This window comes from Alternaria incomplexa, assembly GCF_024043165.1.
Source record: "Alternaria incomplexa strain BMP 0042 chromosome Unknown scaffold_1, whole genome shotgun sequence".
NCBI lineage: Eukaryota > Fungi > Ascomycota > Dothideomycetes > Pleosporales > Pleosporaceae > Alternaria > Alternaria incomplexa.
In genome coordinates this window covers 3002735-3024580 of record NW_026249850.1, presented here as the reverse complement: position 1 = coordinate 3024580, position 21846 = coordinate 3002735, and the positions used below count along the sequence as shown (strand labels likewise).

At 52.7% G+C, this 21846-nt stretch overlaps 8 protein-coding genes across 8 annotated transcripts; 4 read left to right on the top strand and 4 right to left on the bottom strand.

Annotated features, from left to right (window-relative positions):
- Positions 1-21: 21 nt before the first annotated feature.
- Positions 22-3679, top strand: CTF1ALPHA (Cutinase transcription factor 1 alpha; the record flags this gene model as incomplete). The annotated part of the gene is made up of 8 exons (XM_051430674.1): positions 22-30; positions 443-627; positions 677-753; positions 901-917; positions 975-1099; positions 1159-2367; positions 2414-3559; positions 3613-3679. The coding sequence occupies 8 exons, from the start codon at positions 22-24 to the stop codon at positions 3677-3679; spliced, it is 2835 nt and encodes a 944-aa protein (XP_051296161.1).
- A 1058-nt stretch (positions 3680-4737) lies between these two features.
- On the top strand, positions 4738-6644 carry J4E90_001082 (uncharacterized protein; the record flags this gene model as incomplete). The annotated part of the gene is made up of 7 exons (XM_051430673.1): positions 4738-4810; positions 4866-5007; positions 5132-5646; positions 5693-5739; positions 5787-6100; positions 6150-6507; positions 6573-6644. The coding sequence occupies 7 exons, from the start codon at positions 4738-4740 to the stop codon at positions 6642-6644; spliced, it is 1521 nt and encodes a 506-aa protein (XP_051296160.1).
- A 445-nt stretch (positions 6645-7089) lies between these two features.
- Positions 7090-7716, top strand: J4E90_001081 (uncharacterized protein; the record flags this gene model as incomplete). Its single annotated transcript, XM_051430672.1, has 2 exons — positions 7090-7624; positions 7676-7716. The coding sequence occupies 2 exons, from the start codon at positions 7090-7092 to the stop codon at positions 7714-7716; spliced, it is 576 nt and encodes a 191-aa protein (XP_051296159.1).
- Positions 7717-12066: 4350 nt separating this feature from the next.
- J4E90_001080 (uncharacterized protein) lies at positions 12067-13289 on the bottom strand (the record flags this gene model as incomplete). The annotated part of the gene is made up of 3 exons (XM_051430671.1): positions 12067-12846; positions 12908-13075; positions 13128-13289. 3 exons carry the CDS (start codon positions 13287-13289, stop codon positions 12067-12069), a joined length of 1110 nt encoding a protein of 369 aa, XP_051296158.1.
- A 298-nt stretch (positions 13290-13587) lies between these two features.
- J4E90_001079 (uncharacterized protein) lies at positions 13588-14352 on the bottom strand (the record flags this gene model as incomplete). Its single annotated transcript, XM_051430670.1, has 1 exon — positions 13588-14352. The coding sequence occupies one exon, from the start codon at positions 14350-14352 to the stop codon at positions 13588-13590; it is 765 nt and encodes a 254-aa protein (XP_051296157.1).
- Positions 14353-15524: 1172 nt separating this feature from the next.
- Positions 15525-16963, top strand: J4E90_001078 (uncharacterized protein; the record flags this gene model as incomplete). Its single annotated transcript, XM_051430669.1, has 3 exons — positions 15525-15834; positions 15928-16595; positions 16655-16963. 3 exons carry the CDS (start codon positions 15525-15527, stop codon positions 16961-16963), a joined length of 1287 nt encoding a protein of 428 aa, XP_051296156.1.
- A 177-nt stretch (positions 16964-17140) lies between these two features.
- Positions 17141-18673, bottom strand: J4E90_001077 (uncharacterized protein; the record flags this gene model as incomplete). The annotated part of the gene is made up of 5 exons (XM_051430668.1): positions 17141-17518; positions 17567-17644; positions 17694-18156; positions 18410-18567; positions 18617-18673. 5 exons carry the CDS (start codon positions 18671-18673, stop codon positions 17141-17143), a joined length of 1134 nt encoding a protein of 377 aa, XP_051296155.1.
- Positions 18674-19000: 327 nt separating this feature from the next.
- Positions 19001-20630, bottom strand: J4E90_001076 (uncharacterized protein; the record flags this gene model as incomplete). Its single annotated transcript, XM_051430667.1, has 3 exons — positions 19001-19460; positions 19514-20327; positions 20378-20630. 3 exons carry the CDS (start codon positions 20628-20630, stop codon positions 19001-19003), a joined length of 1527 nt encoding a protein of 508 aa, XP_051296154.1.
- Positions 20631-21846: the final 1216 nt, after the last annotated feature.

Genomic DNA, 21846 nt, shown 5'->3' with positions numbered 1-21846 from the left:
CACGGGACGACTTCCGAGGCCATGCTTAAGGTATTGGCTGGACTTGACAGTACACTTGCTGTCGTGTGAGCAAAGCCAGCCCCTTTAGAGCATAGTCTGCATGTGAATGCAAATCACAAAGTCGAGTTTCCTCAAAGAGCCGGCGATGAGTTGCTTCCCATGCTGTCTCGCCGGTCCGCATATGAAACTGGTGATTGTCGCCAATAGGAGGCGAGCCATATGGTCGGAGACGTGATCTGGGGTAAGCTGGCAGCCGTCCAACCGAGCAACAAAGAAGCCAAAGTCGACGCCAACGTGACACGGCCCAGAAGCAGCCTAGGTAGCAGTGCAATTTCTGGCGTCTGAGCGAATATCCTGTTGGACAGGAAAAAGCACGTTTCGTGTCGCAATGGTAATAACTGCCTTGCCGTACCCTCCCGTACCACCCCGGCGCCCGCGCTAGTACACACTGTGCGTGCCCCCAAAGAACACGACCATTTGCGGACGAATCATAACCTCAACCTTCGACGACCGCGTCAAAGAGCACAGCGACAGCAGCATGTCTGGCGAACACTCCTTCATGGCCAGCGCCGTGCCCGCAGCAGCAGCGCCGCCGCCGCTCGCTGCGCAACCCAGCATTGGGACCCCGTAGGTTGCAGTCGCGCGCAGCACTCCAGCACATGCTCATACCAGCCAGGCCGTCGGCGTCGTCGCAGTCAGTTCCCCCTGGACACCCGTCTTTCCGGCGGCAACGCGCCAGCCGGGCGTGCGAAAGTGAGTGCGACCCATGTCTTGCCTGTATCTGCGCCCCTGATGGTACGAGGGAGGAGCCATTGCGGTCGGTGGGATATATGGTTCAGCTCGCGAGCCTCGGCACCTCGGTCGGCCTGGATAACGAATGCTAACCACCACGCATCGCAGCCTGTCACGCGAGGAAAGTGAGTAATCAGCCGCGGAACCGCTGTGCTGCCAGAACGCGACATAACCAGCAATAGGTACGATGCGACGCCGCCTCATTGGGGATCCCATGCACCAACTGCACCGCCTTCGGCATCGAGTGCCGCATCCCCCAGCCCAAGCGCAAGAAGACGCAGACGGCCCGGGCCAAGGATGCAGAGAGGTATGCGCACGCGACGCACGCAAAAGTATTATCGATGGATGGGATTGACGCGATAGCAGTGACCGCGGCGACAGCGACGACCGCTCGCCCGCCAGCACCTCCGCCGAGCCCCGCGAGAAGTCGACCGCATACAACACCCAGGATGGGACCCCCTCCACCACCGTCTCGCCCGAATACGCCGCCCAACAGGCTACCCACAATGGCACCTACGTGCAGTTCATGAAGCCCAAGTTTGCGCGCGCCCCCATCAAAGAAGCCGGCCGTGTCGCCTACCTCGGGGAGTCCTCCAACCTGTCGCTGCTTGTGCACGACCGATATGGCACCACCGATGTCGTCCACTACCCGCTGCCCGAGAACGTGCGGGGCGCGAAGGCGCGGGTCAATGAGATGGACAACATGGAGATTGAGATACTGCATCAGCGAGGCGCCTTCCTGCTCCCACCACGTGCATTGTGCGACGAGCTTGTCGAAGCCTTCTTTAGATGGGTGGCCCCGGTCGTGCCAGTCATCAATCGCAGCCGCTTCATGCGCCAGTATCGAGACCCCAAGAACCCGCCCTCGCTCCTGCTACTGCAGGCCATACTCCTGGCAGGCTCACGCGTGTGTACCAATGCGCAGTTGATGGACTCCAGTGGCTCAACCACCCCTGCCGCCATGACGTTCTATAAGCGCGCAAAGGCGCTATACGATGCCAACTTCGAAGACGATCGCGTGACCATTGTGCAAGCCCTCATCTTGATGGGCTGGTACTGGGAGGGACCCGAGGACGTGACCAAGAATGTTTTCTACTGGACCCGAGTCGCTATCGTAGTAGCTCAGGGTTCGGGCATGCACCGCAGCGTTGAAGGATCGCAGCTCACACGCTCCGACAAGCGCCTGTGGAAGCGTATCTGGTGGACACTGTACAGCCGGGACCGTTCAGTGGCAGTCGCACTCGGCCGGCCGGTTGCCATTGACCCTGAAGATTCCGACGTCGAGATGGTGTCTGAAGATGACTTCATCGACGACGAGACAGAGCACGCCGCGGAATACCCACCAGATCCGATCCATGTTCAGTTCTTCATCAACTATGTCAAACTTAGCGAGATTATGGGGTTGGTCCTATCACAGCAATACTCGGTAGCGTCGAAACACCGCAGGGCGAATGCCATAGACCTGACACACAGCGACATGGCCCTTGCCGACTGGCTGCAACACTGTCCACCGGAAGTGCAGTGGGAGCGAAATCGCCATCATTTCTGGGCTGCCTTGTTACATTCCAATTACTAGTACGTCTATGCATCTTCTGACTCTGACGTAGACTAACGCTCGCAGCACCACTTTATGTCTTCTGCATCGCGCACACATGCCACCAGCAGGCTCACCAAAAGCCACTCATCTTGACGGTTTTGGTGAAGCCAACGCCTACCCATCACGGAATATCGCGTACCAAGCAGCCGCCATGATCACATCCATTATCGAAAACCTCAGAGCTCATGATGAAATTCGGTATACTCCGGCTTTCATCGTCTACAGCTTGTTCTCCGCTCTCATCATGCACGTGTACCAGATGAAGTCGTCTAACAAGTCTGTCGTCTCAGCGACTGAGCAGCGACTACAGATCTGCTTGGACGCTCTTAAAGAGGTCTCCAAGGTGTGGCTTGTCGCAAAGATGGTGCATACTCTCTTCGAATCGATTCTTGGAAACAAGCACCTTGAAGAACGTCTGCAGAAAGCTGCCGGCCGCAACCACAAGAAAAACAAGGTCCCTTCGGTCCCACCACCACCGCCACCTAAGCCTGCCCAGGAATCCTCGAAACGAAAATTCGATGACATGGATCTAGGCTTCCCTGTTCCAAGTGGGCCGCCATCTGCCCAGGTCTCCTATGAGCGATCCAGACCGCAGACTCCTGCCGTCACACCTTCGCGCGAGCTGCAACCCCAACAGCAGATGCCCCAGATGACTACTGGATCTCCGCAGATGAATCGGCAAAATCACGACGCATTCATGGGCCCTTCACGGTCAGGAACGCGTCCTACAACCCCGTTCAACCCTTCATACTCGTATCCAGGAACGCCACCGGATCTTTTCCTGGTGACCCGTGATACCCCTAATATTAGCCAAGAAGTGTGGCAGAACTTCCAGCCCGACCAGCTGTTCCCTGCCGATACACAAGTCAACTTTCCCCAGATGTCACCCATGCAAAACCATAGCCTTGTAGATCCTGCCTTAAGTCAACCTCAAAACATTGGCATGCCCTCTCAACAGACTGCTGGGGGCCAGTCACAGATGCAGAACCCACCGTCAAATCCGGGTATCTCCGGCGCTTACGAGCATAATAATACTCAGGCCTGGCAGCAACAGATGGAGATGATGTCGCAGAACCAGCAACAGCATAGCGCACAGGACGATGCTTGGAGTCAAAGTTCCGGAGGTCGGCCCAACCCCATCGTGCCTATGAGCTTGAATGTCGATGACTGGTAAGTCGAAGTTGCGATTCTGTCCGAAAGCAGTCACTAACTCTCTGTCCCAGGTTCAACTTCTTCGGCATCAACGGTGAAGCCGACATGTCACATCTATTTCAGCAAGGCCCTGCTTAGACTCACAAGCGTTTGCTTCTGTGATTGTTCGATAGCTTTGTTGTTAAAGTTTTACTCCGCGTGTAAGCGTATCAGTAGCGTGGGTTCAGTTGTTGCATGGATGCATGTCTCTTCAAAAGGTTCGAGGTAGTAGCGTGTGGGTTCTGTACGTCCCGCGTACAAAGGAAGATGATTTGGCATACTACAGGACAACACTTTTCGGCATACTACTTCTCTGTGTCGTCTTCACGATAAGCTACCATCAATGCATAATACTCGCGTGCTTGGACGAATTTCACGATACACATTGGTGACTGAAGGCAATTATGGACAGATATTGACGGCCTTAGGATGTTCACGTCAAGATGTTCCAATCCGATGCCTTGTGAGGCCTTCGCTAGAATTCATCGATGTGCATACTGTTGGGATACGTTGCTGATTGTTGCCATAGAAGACATCTAATCCGGGTTCATGCTATCATTCTTTCTTACGTGCTTATCGCATCTGTATCGAAATTACGAGTCTGCACAGTCTTCAATGCTAAGCAGTCCGAAGCTCTCCATTCAACGGAAGATCCACCCGTGGGCCGGTTGGCTCCCCGCGTCATAAGCCTGTGCAGGCCCGATTAGGTTAGCACTATTTCGGTTTCGGGAACCTCGCAACTTCACGTACCTAAGTACGCGAGACTGATACAACAACACCGTGAGCTCGACGTACACTAGCCGCCCAAGGCCAGATCACGACTCTATTACCAGGTTCGTAAATGCTCTCTCTCCAAGCCCTCGAAGTGCACCCATTCCTTCTGTTGCCCGCATAAACCCCAAGGTCGAATCGGAATCGCACCACGCCGCACATCGCAATGGAGCCACCCACGACTACGACACCGAACGCGCCCGAATAACGGCCCTACAACGATTACGATCCCTTTACACAGCCGTATTCACTACGCGCCCTCCTCGACTGCTTCGCCGCAGCCTTGCCATTCGCTCGCCCAAGTGCCTACTCCAAAATCAAACAATACTAACTACCTCTCTCGTGTAGGCTAGGGCGCATCATTCCTACAAAATATACGCCCCAACATGTTCCAAGCGCAACAAAATCCGGGCCGCGGTGCCCCACTCGGTGCGAATAGGTTGCAGAATGGCAAGATGGGTGAGGACAACCCCAGAGCGAGTTTGGGCTATATCGCTGATTGCTGTCTCTGCAGGTGCTGCATCTCAATGGGGGTTCGGAGCTCCAATGGGTGCGCCAGGCCTATCGAATGCGCAAACACGAACAAACGGCGGGGCCATGTCAAGCTTCGCGCAAGCAATGGGCGGCTCGCAGCCACATACGCCGCTGAATCTTGAGTAAGTCAACACACGAAATGCCTCCGAAACGAAAGAAAGGAGAGTACCGAAAGAACACCCCACAGCTCAATTCTGGGAATCTCAAGGACGTTGAGAGACACAAGCTAAATGTTGATGACCATAGGGAATTCCCTTCGTTGTCGGGCGCGCCGCAAGCGCAACAGAACACTACCGCGCAGCAGATGTGGTCGAACCCCACCCTACGAACCACCCAGCAAGCCCAGCAAAACACGATCGGACGTCCGCAAGGCCAAGGTCAACAGCAGGGCCAAGGGCAGGCAACACAGGCTACGAATCAACAACAGCAGAACCAGGGACAGGATGATTCATCCCAAAGCCAGTTCTCTGGTGCTGGGGATGATTATCGTTTTGGAGGACAAGGGGGTGTCGGACAGTTGGGGGGTGTTCAGCCGCAGACAGGCAACATCGAGGAGTTCCCTCCATTAGGGGGCGCTGGCGGAGATATTCCACAAGATCGAAGAGCTGGCCTGATACAGAATGCAGCGGCATTCGGTGCGAATGGAAACAGCGCCTTTCCTGGGCTCGGACAAACACGGAACGGCCTCTCAAGCCCGACAGATAGCCAGCAAGACCGGAGCATCAACCCCACTGTGGGTGGCAGGGCACCGCCAGGTACATGTAAGCAAGAGGTCTCAGCCATCATATCAGCCGCTGACAATGATAGCATCACGGACACCATTTGAGAACATGCGGACAGGCAACCAAGCAGATGTACGTACCACAAGCAACTTTCCTGTACCTTAGCTAACACCATGTAGGGAAACCAACGGATAGGGCAGCAAGGGAACATGTTCTCCCTAGGTCCTCAGACAAGCATGCGGGGTGGTGCTGATCTTGCCCCGGGCGGCCAACGGCAGCAGCAGAATCAGTTCGAGCAAACATTTGGGTCTGACGTTCTCGGCTCCCCGAACGCGCAAAATATGCTACACAAGAAGCTCTCGGACATGAAGGACTCGGAAAGATACGGTCTACCTGGACTTCTGTCCATGATTCCTATGGACAGCCCCGACTATTCCTCGCTGGCTATGGGCCAAGATCTGACAGTTCTGGGCCTCGATCTGAGCCGGCCAGAGTACGCGTTCCCTTACCCAGCTCAACATATTTGCTAATGGTTCTCTTAGTAATTCTCCATTACATCCTACGTTTGGTTCACCTTTCGTGGAATCCAACGTCAAGCCAGTAATTCCACCAGATTTCACTCTACCGGCGGCGTACACTGTAACAAATGTTCCACCACTGCATTCGAAAATGGCCAGCTTCTCCGCCGAGACACTATTAGCTATCTTCTATCAATTCCCGAGAGACATCTTGCAAGAAATTGCTGCACAAGAGCTATACAACCGCGATTGGCGGTGGCACATGAAGCTCCAGCAGTGGATGATGAAAGATCCAGATCTCGCGGCGCCTATCAGGATTTCGCCAAAAGAGGAACACGGATGGTATCTATTCTTCGATGTTAAGAACTGGAGGAGAGAAAGGGTATGTGTTCCGCTCTGCCAATGCACTTCCTATGAACGACGTACTAGACACTAACGCGAGTACAGAAAGAGTTCGACCTCAACTACGATCACCTTGATCAACGCCACGGTAGCCCTGCTATGGCAGGACAGATGTAGTAGGCTTCCTCTTCACACTGAGTGATACGTCTTATCGCACATGCACCGCTTGGTGGTGACCTCGGCTGGTGTTATACCAATAAAGTACCCTGAGGGTCTTACGCCTGGGGTTTGAGCAACTGTTCTATTCTACGCTTCATGCACATGCTCATGAGGCGACATGATTCACTATGGTCTCTTGATCCGTGAGAAAACAATCTGCAGCTGTGTGACTGCTGCCTTGGCCGGCACGTGCCTTCTCTCACTGTTAGCGGTGAGATCGTGACTACCCCGGTGTCTTGCATCGAACCTTCTTCGTCCACAGTCTACTAATACAACCGCACTTTTCCCCCTCTATCACCGGCCTCAACTTCAGCGATCCTCGCAAGCACTGACCTGCAGATTACTCTTACAAGATTTTCCTGTCTCCAAACGACGCAACACTAACACACAGCACCCAATCACTATGTCATCTCCAACGTCGAATGATGCCGACTATGTTCGCGAAACGCTCACGAAGCTCTCAGTAGCCGTTCGCGAGCTGACTCCAGCCGGCACAAAGCAAGTTCCACAAAACCCCGACCGCTTCAATCTATTGGCGCGTCCTACATACGGTGGCTGTCGTGTCTGTGGTCTTCCCGGCCACCAGTCCATCGATGTCCACCATTCGGCAGCGTGTCGCGTTGCGCTTCTCTCGCTCATCGGCTTCTGGGAGGATATCGCGGATCACGTGGCCTTCCTCTACCAGCACTCCGAGCGATTTCAAAAGGCCATCCAAGAGAACGACCCAACGTATGTAATGCGTCTTGACAACCGACCGCTGAAGGGTGGTGACATGGAGGTCGTCCTTGTAGACCGCCTAACAGGGAACTTCCTCAAGTTCATGGCGCATGTTCGGGGTATCAGAGCCAAGGTCAATGTGATTCTTAATGAAGATGACTTGGCTAGATATGAGCGAGTGGCGAAGAATTTGGGGGGGTTCTTCTTGGACGGGTTGACTCGTAAGTTCTTTCCGAAACCGCGTGGAATGGCATGAACTAATCTGCTGGTAGTGTCTGATCTTTACGAGCGCAGTATTGCGATGGAGCAGTAAGGCTATGGCTGCATCTGTGTGTGCTTTCTTCCTTGATGGCGGTAATCTTCATGAGCGTATTCTCAGACATTCCGAAATTCTGTTTCTGCATTGAAGGTCACACGTGACGAGCACGTGTTGGCTAGCGCAATATCTAGCTAGGTACTAACGTTCCTTCCTCTGCACTTCCGAACATTGAAGCTTGACTCTTGCAACTACATTTCAGCAACACGGGCAGATCGCGATGATTGCCTTGCACTCATAGCTGTACCAGAACCCAGTCGTTGACCCGCACTCTCCGTTATCGCCCATGCGTAAAGTAGATAGTGTTGGTACAAAATGGCAGGTGCCACGGTACGCTCTTTTCCACACACCCAATCCGACAGGAGGTCTATTCAAACCCCCGCTGCACCTTCCGCATCTGCGTTCACTTTTGATCATCCCATATTTCATGACTTCCACTAGCACTCCGATAGGCACAACCGAGCTCATATGGGGTTTCCCGTCTCATCTTTGAAAGCTCACCAGCATATCTTGAACTGCACCACAGCGACAAGTCTGTACCGATTGATTGTATCTCTGTAGACGAAGGTTTGCACAAAAACATCAATGGTGCAGAGTTCACCACAGTGCGGAATCCGAGGACGGCAGCGCAAAAGGCGACGAGGCGATGCAGGGTCTTTCGCAGTCAGTACCAGACTCGCATCGCAGTCGAACCCCGCTCCGCGGTGACCATGAGATATTCGATCCGAGAAACGTTTGCCACAGACCCTGATCGCCTCCCCTCAAGCCCATAAGCGATCTGAGTTTGCACATCAGCTACGGGTAATTGACCGACGATACCGCGGGCACGGGTGGATCCGGTTGTCGCCAATCGTGGGACTGCCAGTACACGATGCTCATTGACGTACGAGCTTTTCCTGGGGTACGGTGCGAGAATGTAAATCTAGCTCTCCTCCAACAAAGAAGCATCATTATGGAGGCCGGCGATGCTGCGAACATTGCACATGCCTCGGATCATGATAACGACGCGGGCGTCCTGCTGAAAGCCGTGCAAATGTCGAGACACGCGAAGTCTGAGTGCGCAACCCAAAAGGCAACGTCGAGCCCCACTAACATATGTACAGGCAAAGGAACGGTACACGTACTGTCACGGCAGAAGCGATAGACTTACCGTCTCCAGAAGATACGCAAATCATCGAGGACAGATACATCTCTAGAGATTCGAAACGTTCCAAAAAGCCGTCTGATCAGCTTCCCGCGTGCACCGAAAGGTCATACAGCACGACTGATTCCTCCTCGACGCCGTCTGTGGCAAACCAGCAAAAATTTATACGAATGCACGACCACTCAACTACCTCAGGAGTGCCCACATACCCGGCTGTTCCGAAACTTCAATTCTTGAATGTGACAGATGCCGTACACCAGAGCCATGCCCTCACCATGTCTCGCCGCAAGCCTCTGCCGAAGTCGTCGCAGAACGAGCTGACTCCGACTATCGAACCTAAACCACCGTTTTATCGCCCAGCATCTGCACCTCCTCTGAGAACCACCACGTTGATCAATGATACCGAGGAGGATACTGTTCATCCATGCTCGCCTCTAAGTAGGCCTTCCTCGCGCGCATCGACAATGAATTCCCTAGTCTCTGCGAAGTCACACACAGAGCCTGGTCCTATCCATATTCATCCATCCTCCCAGCTCCAAAGCATGCAGTCTATCGGCGAGCTAGATGCAAGACTCCATGAAGTCGCCAGTCTGCGTAACTCATTGAGAATGACGTGGCCCAGCCGTACAAGTAGTGACGCAACTCCGACCGGTACTCCAGAGTCTATATCCAATGTGCCATTGAGCGGTGGAGTTTATGAGGCTCATTCAAGGTTGAATGGTAACATCCGTTCGAAGTCCACCGAAAGAGTGTATTTACATGACTGGGCGAGATTGAGCGAATGGGTTCAGCCTTCTGCCACCGACGAAAGCTCAAAAGAGTGGATCGAGGATTTCCTTGCTCGCCAGGAACAAGCAAATCGCGACGTGCATGGTGAAGGACGACGTCTAGGAAAGCAAGACAGCAAGTATGGCAGTATCCGCAGCCGAGTGGGTAGTATCGACAAATTTAGGCGCAAGCTTAGCATGAGGCGTGTTACCGATGAACGGGGAAGCTTCGAGGCAAGGCAAGAGAGGAGACACGGACGGGTCTTTGACTTGGACATCGAATCGTCTCCTTACGGAAGGGCAATCGTGCCAATACCTGGAGAAGATTTGGAGAGACCGGCGATATCAAGAGCGTTCTCACGGAATTCCATCACGAATCAGCACCTCAGGCCTGAAACCGCTATGTCGAACCGATCGTCCTGGGCCCCTGCATCTTCTTCGGCTCTGCATTCAACGCATGCGCCGGAACCGCACCACATGTCACTACCATCGCGATGGCCATCTTCATATCCTACCTGCAGCACCTTCACACCAAACCCCTATCATTCGACGCCCAAGCAACGACCTAAAGTCAAAAAGCATCGATATCAAACGCATGGTTACGGCTACCAATCGCGTGGCTATCAATCGCATGGCAGAACGGGCAGCTGGGAGAAGTTGAAGGTCAAAGCGGTGACTTCTATAGGCTCGGATCTCAAAAGAAGTATTTCTACTGGTGTCGCGCCCGTCATCACGGAGGGAAAGGACAGTGTGAAGAATCTGGTGGATAAGGTGGAGAGAGCTGGTGGGAGTATGACTAGAAAATTCAGCGCGAGCTTGAAGGACAAGTTGAAAGCGTTCGGCAAGAAAAAGGAGAGCATGAATGTTGGAGGGACCTATGCAGTTCAAGGTGAGCGTTGAAACCAAGTCCGAGTTAGTTCCAAATTCTTCGGACGCATGTTGCACGATACTACATTGATATTCACTTAGCGTTTGAGTCCGCAGATATTTTTGGAATCACATTGACCTCTTACAACGCTCGCTATTCCTTTCTCAAGAACTGTCGTTCGATACAGCAAACAGAGTCAACCCGATATCTAGCGATATCGCATGACGACCAGAGGTGATGATTGAGTCTAGCCTTCCGCGGAGTTGCTCTTCAAATCGTCACCACCGCCCCTGAACCACAAAACTCTTATCCATCAACCGATGTTTTGACGAATGTCAACATCATGCAAGGACCCTGTGTCAGAGTCCGACGCACTGGATCACGGCACATAGAACGGTACCCCTCGGGACCAGCACACTGGTCCCACTCAATGGAAATGCTGCCTCTTTACCGCACGATCAACCAAACAACTCGTCAAGCCTGGAGTTCAGACAGCTCATAGGCCGCTTTCTGAGACGACATGGTCATTACGAGCCGAAGTTGAGGCCATAATATTCTCTTCCGATTTGTTCGCAACACTCGGCATCTCTCAAACATGTCATGATCATGCCCGAAGCTACCGTTCGACTTCATACCCATCTTTTCAGCGCCTTTATACTGGAGATTCTTCCCAAGCGCATATCAAGATCCCCACTGTCGAGCCGTCAAAATGCCACGCTACTTCCCCACAATACCTCTTCAACCCTCACAACCACTGCCTCTTCACCGAGGCTGCAAAGCATACTTTCTGAACAATTACCCGGCACTATACACCAAGCTACGCACCTTCAGCACGCACCATGTGCATCCTTCACTCGCTTCCCATCCCGTTTCAGCGATATACCCTTGGCCGTATGTAGCACCCATATCCTCACCTCACCCATACAGCTGCAACACAAAATAATAAGTATTCAGCCTCGACGCCATCCTCCTCCCCAAGCGCAAGCCCAACGAAACCCCCTTAGACAAAATATACGTAATGTACCACTACCTAATCCGCGGCGACTACGAAGTCCTCCGCAACGAAGTGCAAGACTTCTTCGACCACACAAAGTGGCACGTCTACTCCATCCCCGATCCTCACGACCACGACCCAGAGCGTTACGCTATACTCGCGGCTATAACACAATACCTTGCGCACGGCATCAACCGACGGATTAAGATCAGTAATGGGTATCGGAAGCAGCCTTTGGGGCCATGGAAGACAGCGGCGTACGACGCTTGTTATAATGGTAGAGGTGGCCTACCAATTTTTGAAAAGTTGGAGAGGGAGCCGAAATGGGCGGGGAGGGTTAAGAGGATAAATAATGGGTTAGAGATTTGTCAAAGTTGGAACAGTGCGGTGTGGGGAGAGAGAGGGAGTATGAGGTTTGCGGCTAAGGGAATCGTGACTGTGGAGATTGTGGAATGCTTCATCTGACGGGGTAAAAGCATAGACGTGGTGTGTTTAGCTGGAGTTCGATATATTGTAGTTACTTCGACGTTCATAGCGCGAGTGTTTCTATAGAGAGAGAGACACTCCCGCGACGCTATGTCGCCTCGTCTTCGATTTCCAAGTTCCCCACCTTGAACTTCTTGCCTTTCTTGTCCGCATAATCCCCATGATCGTGATAGTCCTTTACCCTCTCTCTCACATACTCCAAACCCCTCACTGGCTCCCTTTCTTCGGCATCTTCGCCGACAAGCCCCAACCTTCTCAACAAAGGTGATGCCACAGGCTTGATATCGACCTCATTTCCCGGTCTGACAAAGTAGAACAGCCCCAGCCGATGAATATGCGCTTGATCCTCTGGTGGTCTGATTACTCTGTGGATAGTCGACTTGAAGTAGCCTGCAGACCAGAAGGACAAAGTATCGCCAACATTACATATGATGCCGTTGGGAACAGGTGGAACGTACTTCCACTCTCCAGCCGGAGTTTTGAGTTGGAGACCTGCAACATCTTGACTCCAGAGTAGTGTCAAGCTTCCGAAATCAGTGTGCGCGCGAGACCAAGTATTCTGAACTTTGGCATCGTCGGCAGCGGGGCGTGGGTGGTAGATCATGTAGCGTAGATGGTCTTCTGATGCGTCGTCATAGCGATGTTGATCTGAGAAGTAGGTCTCGGGTAGTTCCAGGATCAAAGAGAAGAGCGTGAAGATCTTGGATGCTATGTCCAGAGAGCGGCGCGAGAAGGACTCGATCTCTGGGCGAAAGGGGTGGAGGAAGTGTGGAAATGGCTCGTGGGAGTTTGAAGGGATGAATTTGGGTATGTTGAGGGATTCAACGTTATCGAGGACCGCGGTGCCCATGATTTTCTTCTCGTTGGCCTTGGCTTTGCGTTAGACAAGCGTAATTTGCTTTCTAATGGCATGGATATGAGGGGCGTACAGCGCGGTATCCAAAGTAGTTGCCCTTTGCGAAATCACATCGGTACTTTGGGTCACCCTTCTCTTCTAACGGCAAGTCGAAATAAGCTTGACCGATATCATATTGACGCTCGACCTCTTCCTGCGTTAGACCAGTGCCAGTAACGCTGAAGAAGCCCGTGTGGTGCACCTTCGGCGTTGTCAGAAGGGACGTTTGTCGCACAGTTTAGCTGCCAACTCACTGCGTCTCTCAGCTCTTCAGCCAGTTTTTGTTTTCCATTAGGCTCGTCATACGTAGATAGATCAATGACCTTGATCTCTGCCCAGTCTAGCTTCTTCGTTGTTTGCTTGGGCCGTCCCCACTTTGGAATGGAAGGTGGCTGTTGCAGCGTCGCTGATGGCATGTTGCTGGTAGTAGTTTCAACTTACGAGACTTGGGCGACTTGGAGTCCTGTTTGAATTTTATACATTCTGCGACGTTATTCCCGGTTATTTCTAGTCCATCGCAACGGGTTGTGTCTCGCTGCATAGATGCGGAGGTGGCGAGCACGCAATACCCCGCTTGATGATGTGCTCGCATGACAGCATCGCATAACCCATGCTCTTCTTGCAATTACCACATCGGTTTGTTCTTCTCAAACAAATGGGTGGTAAAGCATCGTTGCCAAGTCGTGCCGGCCCTGTCATCCGTTCTTGAACTGGCTATGGTCGGGCAATTTGACCGCCCCTTTTGCCGTCTTCTCCAACAATTTCGACAAAGTCTTGCCCATCCATCATCGCACCGCGCAGCCCATCCAAATCGGAATCTGGGATTTCAGCGTAGCTGTCCCAGATGATCTTTCCAAACTCATCGAACCACCATATTTTCACCCTGCTCTTCTCGATAGCTTCTTCGTCTGCCACATACACATAGTTCTGAACTCGGTTAGCCACTTCTCTGATATCGAACAGCTCTTGATCTGTGATGTTGCGATCTACATGACTCCCGTCCTCTTCCCTCTCGACTTGGTAGATGGCACTTCCATAAACAAGTTCACTACCATCTCCATACTCGTCCATTATACCCAAACCATCGGTCAGTCCGGGAATGCGAAGAAGAAGCTGATCCAGGACTTCCTGATCCAGTCCATGGAAGTCATAAAGCGCACAATCATCTAAAACATGGTTCAAACTTTCAACGCAGCCGTCCTCGATGTTAGCCCCAGAAAGTCGTGCGAGCTCAGCGTAGCTTTGGGCCATTGAGGGCTTGTAACATGTCCTTAACCAGACTGTGTTCCACCCTGAGTACCATCTGCTGATATTGTGTTCTTGGATGGTTTGATGCGGAGCAAATATCTCGTCGATTTGTTTTGTGGTGGGCGAAGGAAGAGATGCTGCACCAGGGACTTCGTCCAGTGCGCCCTGGACCCGCTTGTACAGAGGCTGGGTAGCGTCAATTTTGAGGCCAATGCAATCACGCCGTGGCATCGGGTGAGGCATGCCGCACCCATCTCTGCAGGAGGCTTGTACTGCGGTACCTCCTGGCTATTTCAATCCATCGCTGATGATGGTCGGCTGGCAGCGCAGGTCTGGTGCTTTCCCAATGTTCCTAAAGGCATGTTAATCACTTGTATCCCCATTCTGTTGTATTGAGTTGGCTTACTAGAGCGAACAGATCAAAAGGGGAGCGAACATGTCGTGTTTCGGCTTCCACCGACGCCATTATCTCTCAAAGAACCTAGGTAGAGGACACCGAGTCAAGCGAATCAGTCGCACTTTTCGCGAGTGAGTCAACAGCTTGTCATAGGAAACATCAGTGTGACTAAGGTAGGTTGCATCGATCTGACGCGCTCCTAGCACACCCAACGCGTGGACACCGCGTGTATTAGTCAGCAAGCTAGCGTACCATCCTGACAGCGCTGACACTGTCACCCAACTCTGAGAGCTCGTAAGGCAAGCATATCTTCGCCAGCGGCGTGGACAATAGTCGATCGTAGGGTAAAATGTCAGATGCACGATGCTTTTCATAAGAAAGCTTCCTGGCCTCGTCGTGTGGAGGCCTTATCGCCAAGATACCATCGGCACTTCCGCATCCTCCGATTCTGCGTTGAGTAAGAAGTACGAGACGTTGCGCATTCCTTGCGGCGGCGGAAGACACCTGACAGCCGATAACTTTCCAAGCTTTCTTTCATGCACAACTGCACGCCTGGAATCCAAACAACTACAAACTCAGTTCCATTCAATTGTAGAACGACCGAGAGATGGTACTAGCGGCGCCAAAGCCACCGATTGTCTTGGGGATCTGGTGATGTCATTAGTCACGGCAGAATTTCGCCGTAGCGCGCAGGAACCCGATCTGCAAGTAGTAAGGACGGAGTTCCGACTCATGATTCTGTCTGTGTCCCAGTAGGCTGCACCCTGGGTGAATGCAGTGATGAAGAGTCGGGATGCATGCAAAGGACCGAAAGAGAAAAGGAATGTGAGGTATATAGAGTAGTTGGACGGACATCCGTTGCGCATATAATCACATTGCAGCTCTCCTCGTCTTGTATACATTTACCCGCAGCACCTTCCACAAGTTCGTCTACGCTGAATCTCGGTACTTCAGTTCTCACAACCCAAACCTACGGCTTTTGTCGAACGTTGGGACTGCCTTCAAAATGCCGTCCACTACACAACCTCTCAATATCCTGATATCAGGCTCCGGCATCGCCGGTCCTGTAACAGCGTACTGGTTGCACCGCTTCATGCCCACCTGCCAGATCACCATCGTAGAGAGATCACCCGAACCAAGATTAGGTGGACAAGCCGTCGATCTTCGCTCCTCAGCTCTGCCCATCGTGAAGAAGATGGGGATCCTGGAAAAGGTGAAAGAGAAGACTACTACAGAAGTTGGCATGCAATTCGTGTACCGAGATGGAGAAAGACGCGCAACGTTCGAGGCCACTGGGGAGGAGGAGAGACAAAGCGGTATGTCACCTAGCCTTTGCGTCCAGTGATTGATGGGAGGAAAAATACGGCATTGTCAAAGCAACACGAGCACCTAGACTGACCTGATCATAGCAACAAGCGAGTACGAAATTCTAAGAGGAGATATGGCACGCATTGTCTACGAGCTCACGCTTTCCAACCCAAACATCAAATACGTCTTCGGGGAAATGGCCACAGAGGTCCAACAAGACGAAGCCAAAGGCAGCAAAGCACTTGTCACTTTCGCAAACGGCAAGCTCCCACCTACTGAATTTGACGTCGTCATCGGCGCCGATGGCCAAATGTCGCGAACCCGGCGCATCGTGTTCGGCCACGGACCCAAGAACGACGACTATTTGCACCGTCTCGGTCAGTACTCTGCTCTCTTCACCATGCCTCGCGAACCCGTCGATACCCAGTATGCACAGTGGTACAACGCCTCGCGCGGCCGACTGTTCCTTCTACGACCTGACCAGTACGGCACCACGCGAGCGTACCTCGCCATCACCGATGGTGATCTTAGCCGCTTCGAAGAGATTGACAAGCTGTTGAAGAAAGGCACTAGGGAGGAACAGCAAGCGTGGTTCGAGAAGGAGTTCGGGGGTGCCGGATGGCAGACTGAGCGTTGTATACGCGAGATGAAGAGGGCGGATGACTTCTATATGCAGCAGATTGCACAGGTCAGGATGGATACTTGGCACAAAGGGTGTGTGGCCCTGGTGGGTGATGCGGCGTACTGCCCCAGTCCGATTTTTGGTGTGGTAAGTTCTCCTCAACCTTCGTTCTCATCATCGAACCTTCAGACTGATGTCAATACTAGGGTACTGGTGCAGCAATCGTAGGCGCATACGTTCTCGCAGGCGAGATCTCGCGCTCTCAAGATGACATCCCCACCGCGCTCACCAACTATGAACGCATTACACGCGAATATGTCGACAAGGCGCAGAAACTCATCCCCGGAGCCCCGCAAATCGCAAACCCGCAGACGGAATGGGGAATCAAGGTCTTCAACACCGTGACCGGGACTTTGTCACATCCGTTCATCCAGAAGTTCAGTGGTGTGATTGGAAAGATCATCCCAGCATTTGGGTCATCAAAGATTTGGAGCCCGCCGGAGTATGGGTCGTGAGGAGTGTGGATGGATGATGTGTTGGAATTTCAGGGTGGATTGATCTCGCGCGATATAATTCTGTGAAGAGCTTTTAATGCATTCATCAACTGTTAGCCTGGCGAACGTCCATCAAGCGAATATTCATGGCAGAATGAGTTATTTAGATCGAGGCCAGCACTGACGTTCTCGACTCGTCTACTCGGCAAGCAGGTCTACACCAACGCTTTTCAGCGCGTCGACCGCCCATATAGGATACTTATCCTTTTCCCTGTTGTACAGATCACCAAAGAAGTCCTTGACAAATTGTGGGTAGCGATCCTGCATGATGGCCTCTCTCGCTTCCCTCATCAAATTCAATTGGTAGTAGACGTTGTGCATGGTGAGAAGGTGGGCACCAGCAGTCTCTTTCGCGGTGACGTGGTATATGTAGGCTCGAGTGATACCCAGTCCGCCATCGGATGTCGGACGGCAGCAAGTGCATCGGCAACCTTCTTCGACAGGGCTGAAATCTTCGGAGTACATGGCATTGCGTAGGTTGAGAGAGCCGCGGGATGTGATGGCGTTGCCAAATCGCTAAATATTGTTAGCACGGGTCTGTGATGAATGGGAAGAAGACCTTACGGCGGTTCGTGTCGGCCAGACACAGTCAAACATGTCGGCGCCGAGTGCGACGGAGACGACCAGATCTTCTGGATATCCCTAAGTTGGTCAGTAAGCTGTAATAATGCGGAGGGCATCCATAACTTACGACGCCCATAACATATCGCGGCTTCTTCTCAGGAAGCAGGTCGGTGCATGTCTTCACGACTTCGCAATAGGCTGCCTTCTCCTCACCGCCAGAAAGACCCCCTATCGCGATGCCTGGTGTATCTCGCGCAACCATCTCGGCGGTACATTCTTTCCGCATGTCCAGGTCCAGGCCACCTTGAATGATACAGAAAAGGTTCTGTCGGTCTGGGTATTTATGCGCTTGTATGCAGCGGTCAAGCCAGCGTACCGAGCGTTCCATGGCCTCCTTCATACGCGCGTGGTCGGGCGAGGTGGTTGCGATAACGTCGTCGAGTTGCATGATTATGTCAGAGCCGATTGAGTTCTGGAGGGAGATGGAGTGTTCGGGTGTGAGCAGCATGGGCGACCCATCGTGGGGGCTGAGGAAACGGACACCTTCTTCAGTGACTTTGGCGAGTTTGAGGAGCGATACCATCTGGAAACTGGTGTTGGCGTCAGTTATGGTGCGTTCGTTCACCACGTTGGAAGTATGACCCACCCACCACTATCTGCAGCAGTCAGCACTTCCGTCTTTCCATCCCTATACGCTACGGTATGGTGCACCTGTGAGGATATTATGTGGCCAGGACTGGAGCCTATGCGCGCCGCCTATCGCATCGAGTGTTGCCTGTCCTGGCTTAAGGCCTCTCCCGCATGTCAGCAGTGGCTGGCATGGTGGCAGAACGTCGGCCGTACAGGTGATATGTGTTGTTTAGACATAGCCGGCAGCCCTGGTCTTCGAGTTGGTCGGGCGTGAGGCCTTTGAGCGAGGCCTGCGTCGCAACGGGCATGAAGATGGGGAGGGGTACAGGGCCATGAGGCAGATGCAGCGTTGCCGCGCGTGCTTTGGTGACCTGGGCTTGTCAGGGGATGACCAAGACACGAAACTGACTCGATACATACCGAGCACTTTCCCAGCAGCTCAAAAGTGAGGGCCGAAGGCATTGAGACGGGCGCCATGATGCGATTGGGGACGCGACCTGCAGCCGATGAGTCGCTTCAGCTGCAGCCCGTAGTGTTGCGGCCCATTCGCTTAGCGCGACTTCCCCGTGTCAATCGTCATGCAATCCCAGATCCAGTCTCGCAACCAGCCGAGCGCACCGGAACATAGTGAAGCAGTTGGTAGCGTTCAATCGGCGAGAAATCACGCTTGGACTTGTTCAGAGAACTCACGCGGTTGACATCAGCAGTGACTATACGTTCATTCCTTCATAGGTCTGTTAAGGCAGGCTAGACTGCCCAGCTTTACATTGGAACAAGGGAAGGCCAGACTACAAATAACTAACTCTAGATGACCAACTTCGAGCCTTGATACTTCGTCTCCTCCCTGTACACAGTAGACTTGAGCGAAGCCTCAAGCTCTCGCTTCGGGAAACCTTTGAGAGATCGTGCATACGTTGCGACAGAGTGCGAAATGAGCTTGGTGTTGACAACCCACGCAGTAACGTTGAGGTTTGAAATATCGTCGCAAAGCTGATGGTAGCAAGGATCATACCAGTCCCCGGCCTTGCCGCCAAACATCTCTACTTCCTCCTCGGTCTTGATGCCCTCGGCTCCTGTGGCAATACCACCACCAGGGATTCCGTTGCGAATGAAGCCGTCGTAATCGCTGCGGCCATCAAAGGGAATAAAAGTGTAGTTCAGACCTTGATCCTCGTACCATTTGATGTACAGATCGCGCAACTCCTCTGAGCCGTTCGGGTTCACCGCGTTTGTAGCATTGTAGATTTGGTAGGCGAAGTTGGGGCTGGTACAAGTTAGTCACATTACATCCGCCACGCGTACGGTGATATCGCTTACCTAGCCATCATATCGTAATCCATGAAGAGACGGATCTTCTGGTTCTCCTTCTCGGGCAGAGAGGCGACATAGTAGTTGGATCCGAGTAGGCCTTCCTCCTCACCCGCCCACCATGCAAACCTCACACAGTTGGTGACGTTGAACTTTGTGAGTTGAGTAGCAATTTCGAGCAGCGACATTGTGCCTGTTCCATCATCGTTGATACCAGGTCCTTCAGTGACACTGTCGGAATGTCCGCCGAGCATGACGCAGTTGTCCGGATCGCCAGCCGTTGTCTGCGCAATAATGTTGACCGTCAGGATGGTGTTCACTTCGGCGTCAATGTAGGCGATCGCATCCACGCGCTTTCCCTTTTCGAGCTTTTTCAGAATTGGTTCAGCTTCTTCACCGGACAGCCCGAATGTAGCTACGTGATCGGGAGACGGCGTTCCGAGGGTGCCCGAAACGCTGTCTTTCTCATAGTTGTAGACAATGGCAGCAGAAGCGCCTTTGCGACCTGCATGCTCGGACTTAGTACCAAAGGGGCAGACTCCACGTTTGATGAATGCGATGTTTCCGGCTACTGAGTCTGGGTAATCCGACGCCTGACAACCGTCATTCTCAACGAAAACGAGGTCGCCATGTACAGGCTCCTTGTCCTTTGTGGGAGGCGTTAATCCCATAGGATGGGCAGACTTCGGCACGGCATCGCCAATGACAAGACGCGACTCGAAGACATTGCCGGACACAGCTGGGAAGGTTTGATTGGTGATTGTATAGTAGTCGCCAAGTTGGAGGATAGTTTCATAGATGTAAGATAGCGTTCCGAGGTGGCCTGCGACTTCATCAGCATCAGCGTACAACAAATCACGTGCGCAAACGTACCAGCACTCCCGATGACTCTGGTGGGATGGTTGTATTCCTCTTCACCGAGCTTCGCGATCTCATACATCTTCTTGGCGCGTGCCATCAATCTGTCCCCACTGATGAGATCTTGGAGCTCGGTCGAGTTGACCAACGGTTTGGTCCCATGTGGATGTCCGAGTGGCGCTTGATTGCCGGACGACAGAAGCGGGATCTGGAGCGCCGTCGCGCTTGTGATGGCTGCGCACAGCGCAAAGCCAGAGGAGAAGACCATGTTGTAGGTTACGGAGATGGATGGGTTTGGAGACGAGATGGGATGGAAGAGGGTTGTTTGTGTGTTTATGGATGAGTCGCTGTTGCCATGCCGCTAACACGCGCCTCGCGATAAGGCCTGTCCCGTGCACAGTACCAGGTGACTGCTTTTGCTTGAGCATATGTCAAATACATGATGGCTTTTTGTATGTATTGAAGCCTTGTCAAGCTTTGCGATGTGCAGAGGGAAGATCAAGTCGTGAGGGCATAGTTGCGCATCCAGCCGGCGTTACCATGCTGTTGCTAGTCTCTCATCATATGCAAGGTACAATACATGCGGACCGCCAGGAACCAATCAAGTCTAGATGAACAACAACTCCCCCATCGCATCATGGAATGTCTGCAGACTGATGTGTGTAAGTACATAGTTTCAACAGCAGTAGACGTTCGGTCCTCTCTAAATCGTCATCAGCAACTTGTCGGCCCTTCTCAACATTGCGATCGATGATGGTTCATGCGGTTGTCAGTAGCCAACGCGTTGGAACCAGCGCTTGTATTCCATGTAGCGCCATCGATGCGAATGACCTCTGGTAGCTCGAAGTGTGTCGGTAGCCATCAAATAGCTCGCATGTGCATTGCGGAGATCGAGACCCTTCCCCTTATTGCTGCTAAACCTGAGATGTGGAGTCTCGGCCCACGTCAATGTGCATGGAGCTGAAACCTTGTTCTGGACTCCGCATCGTAGTGTAGCCAAGGCGTGTCAAGCATTGCCAGGGACGTTGCGCGGTGCTTGGTGACGTGTTCTACTGAAGATAAGCTTAGCTAGACACTGAATTACCATGAATCGGTGCCAAAAAGAACCAATGAAGACCAATTGGCTGCGAACGGCGCGCGCTGCTGCAGAATTACGGTGTAAACGCGCTGCGACATTTTCGTTGTTTGGCGATCATAGCGTCGAGGCTGTGTGTTGTGGACGCGCCCGCCCCGTTGCGAACTGCACCTCGTAAACAAGGAAGCAGGTAGTATACTCGTCCCGAAATGACGCCCGGCCCTTTTACAATGTCTAGTCCCACCGGCCCTCTTGTCTTTCTTTTTCACTTACTCTCTATCAACTCCTCTCCAATTACGGCATTACAAACTGCAACCGCTGCAGGGCAACTCGTTCGCCCGCCCTGAAACCCAAGCCAGTGCATTCAACTCTTGCACTTGGCGCACCCTAAAAACCACCCCTTGGGCAA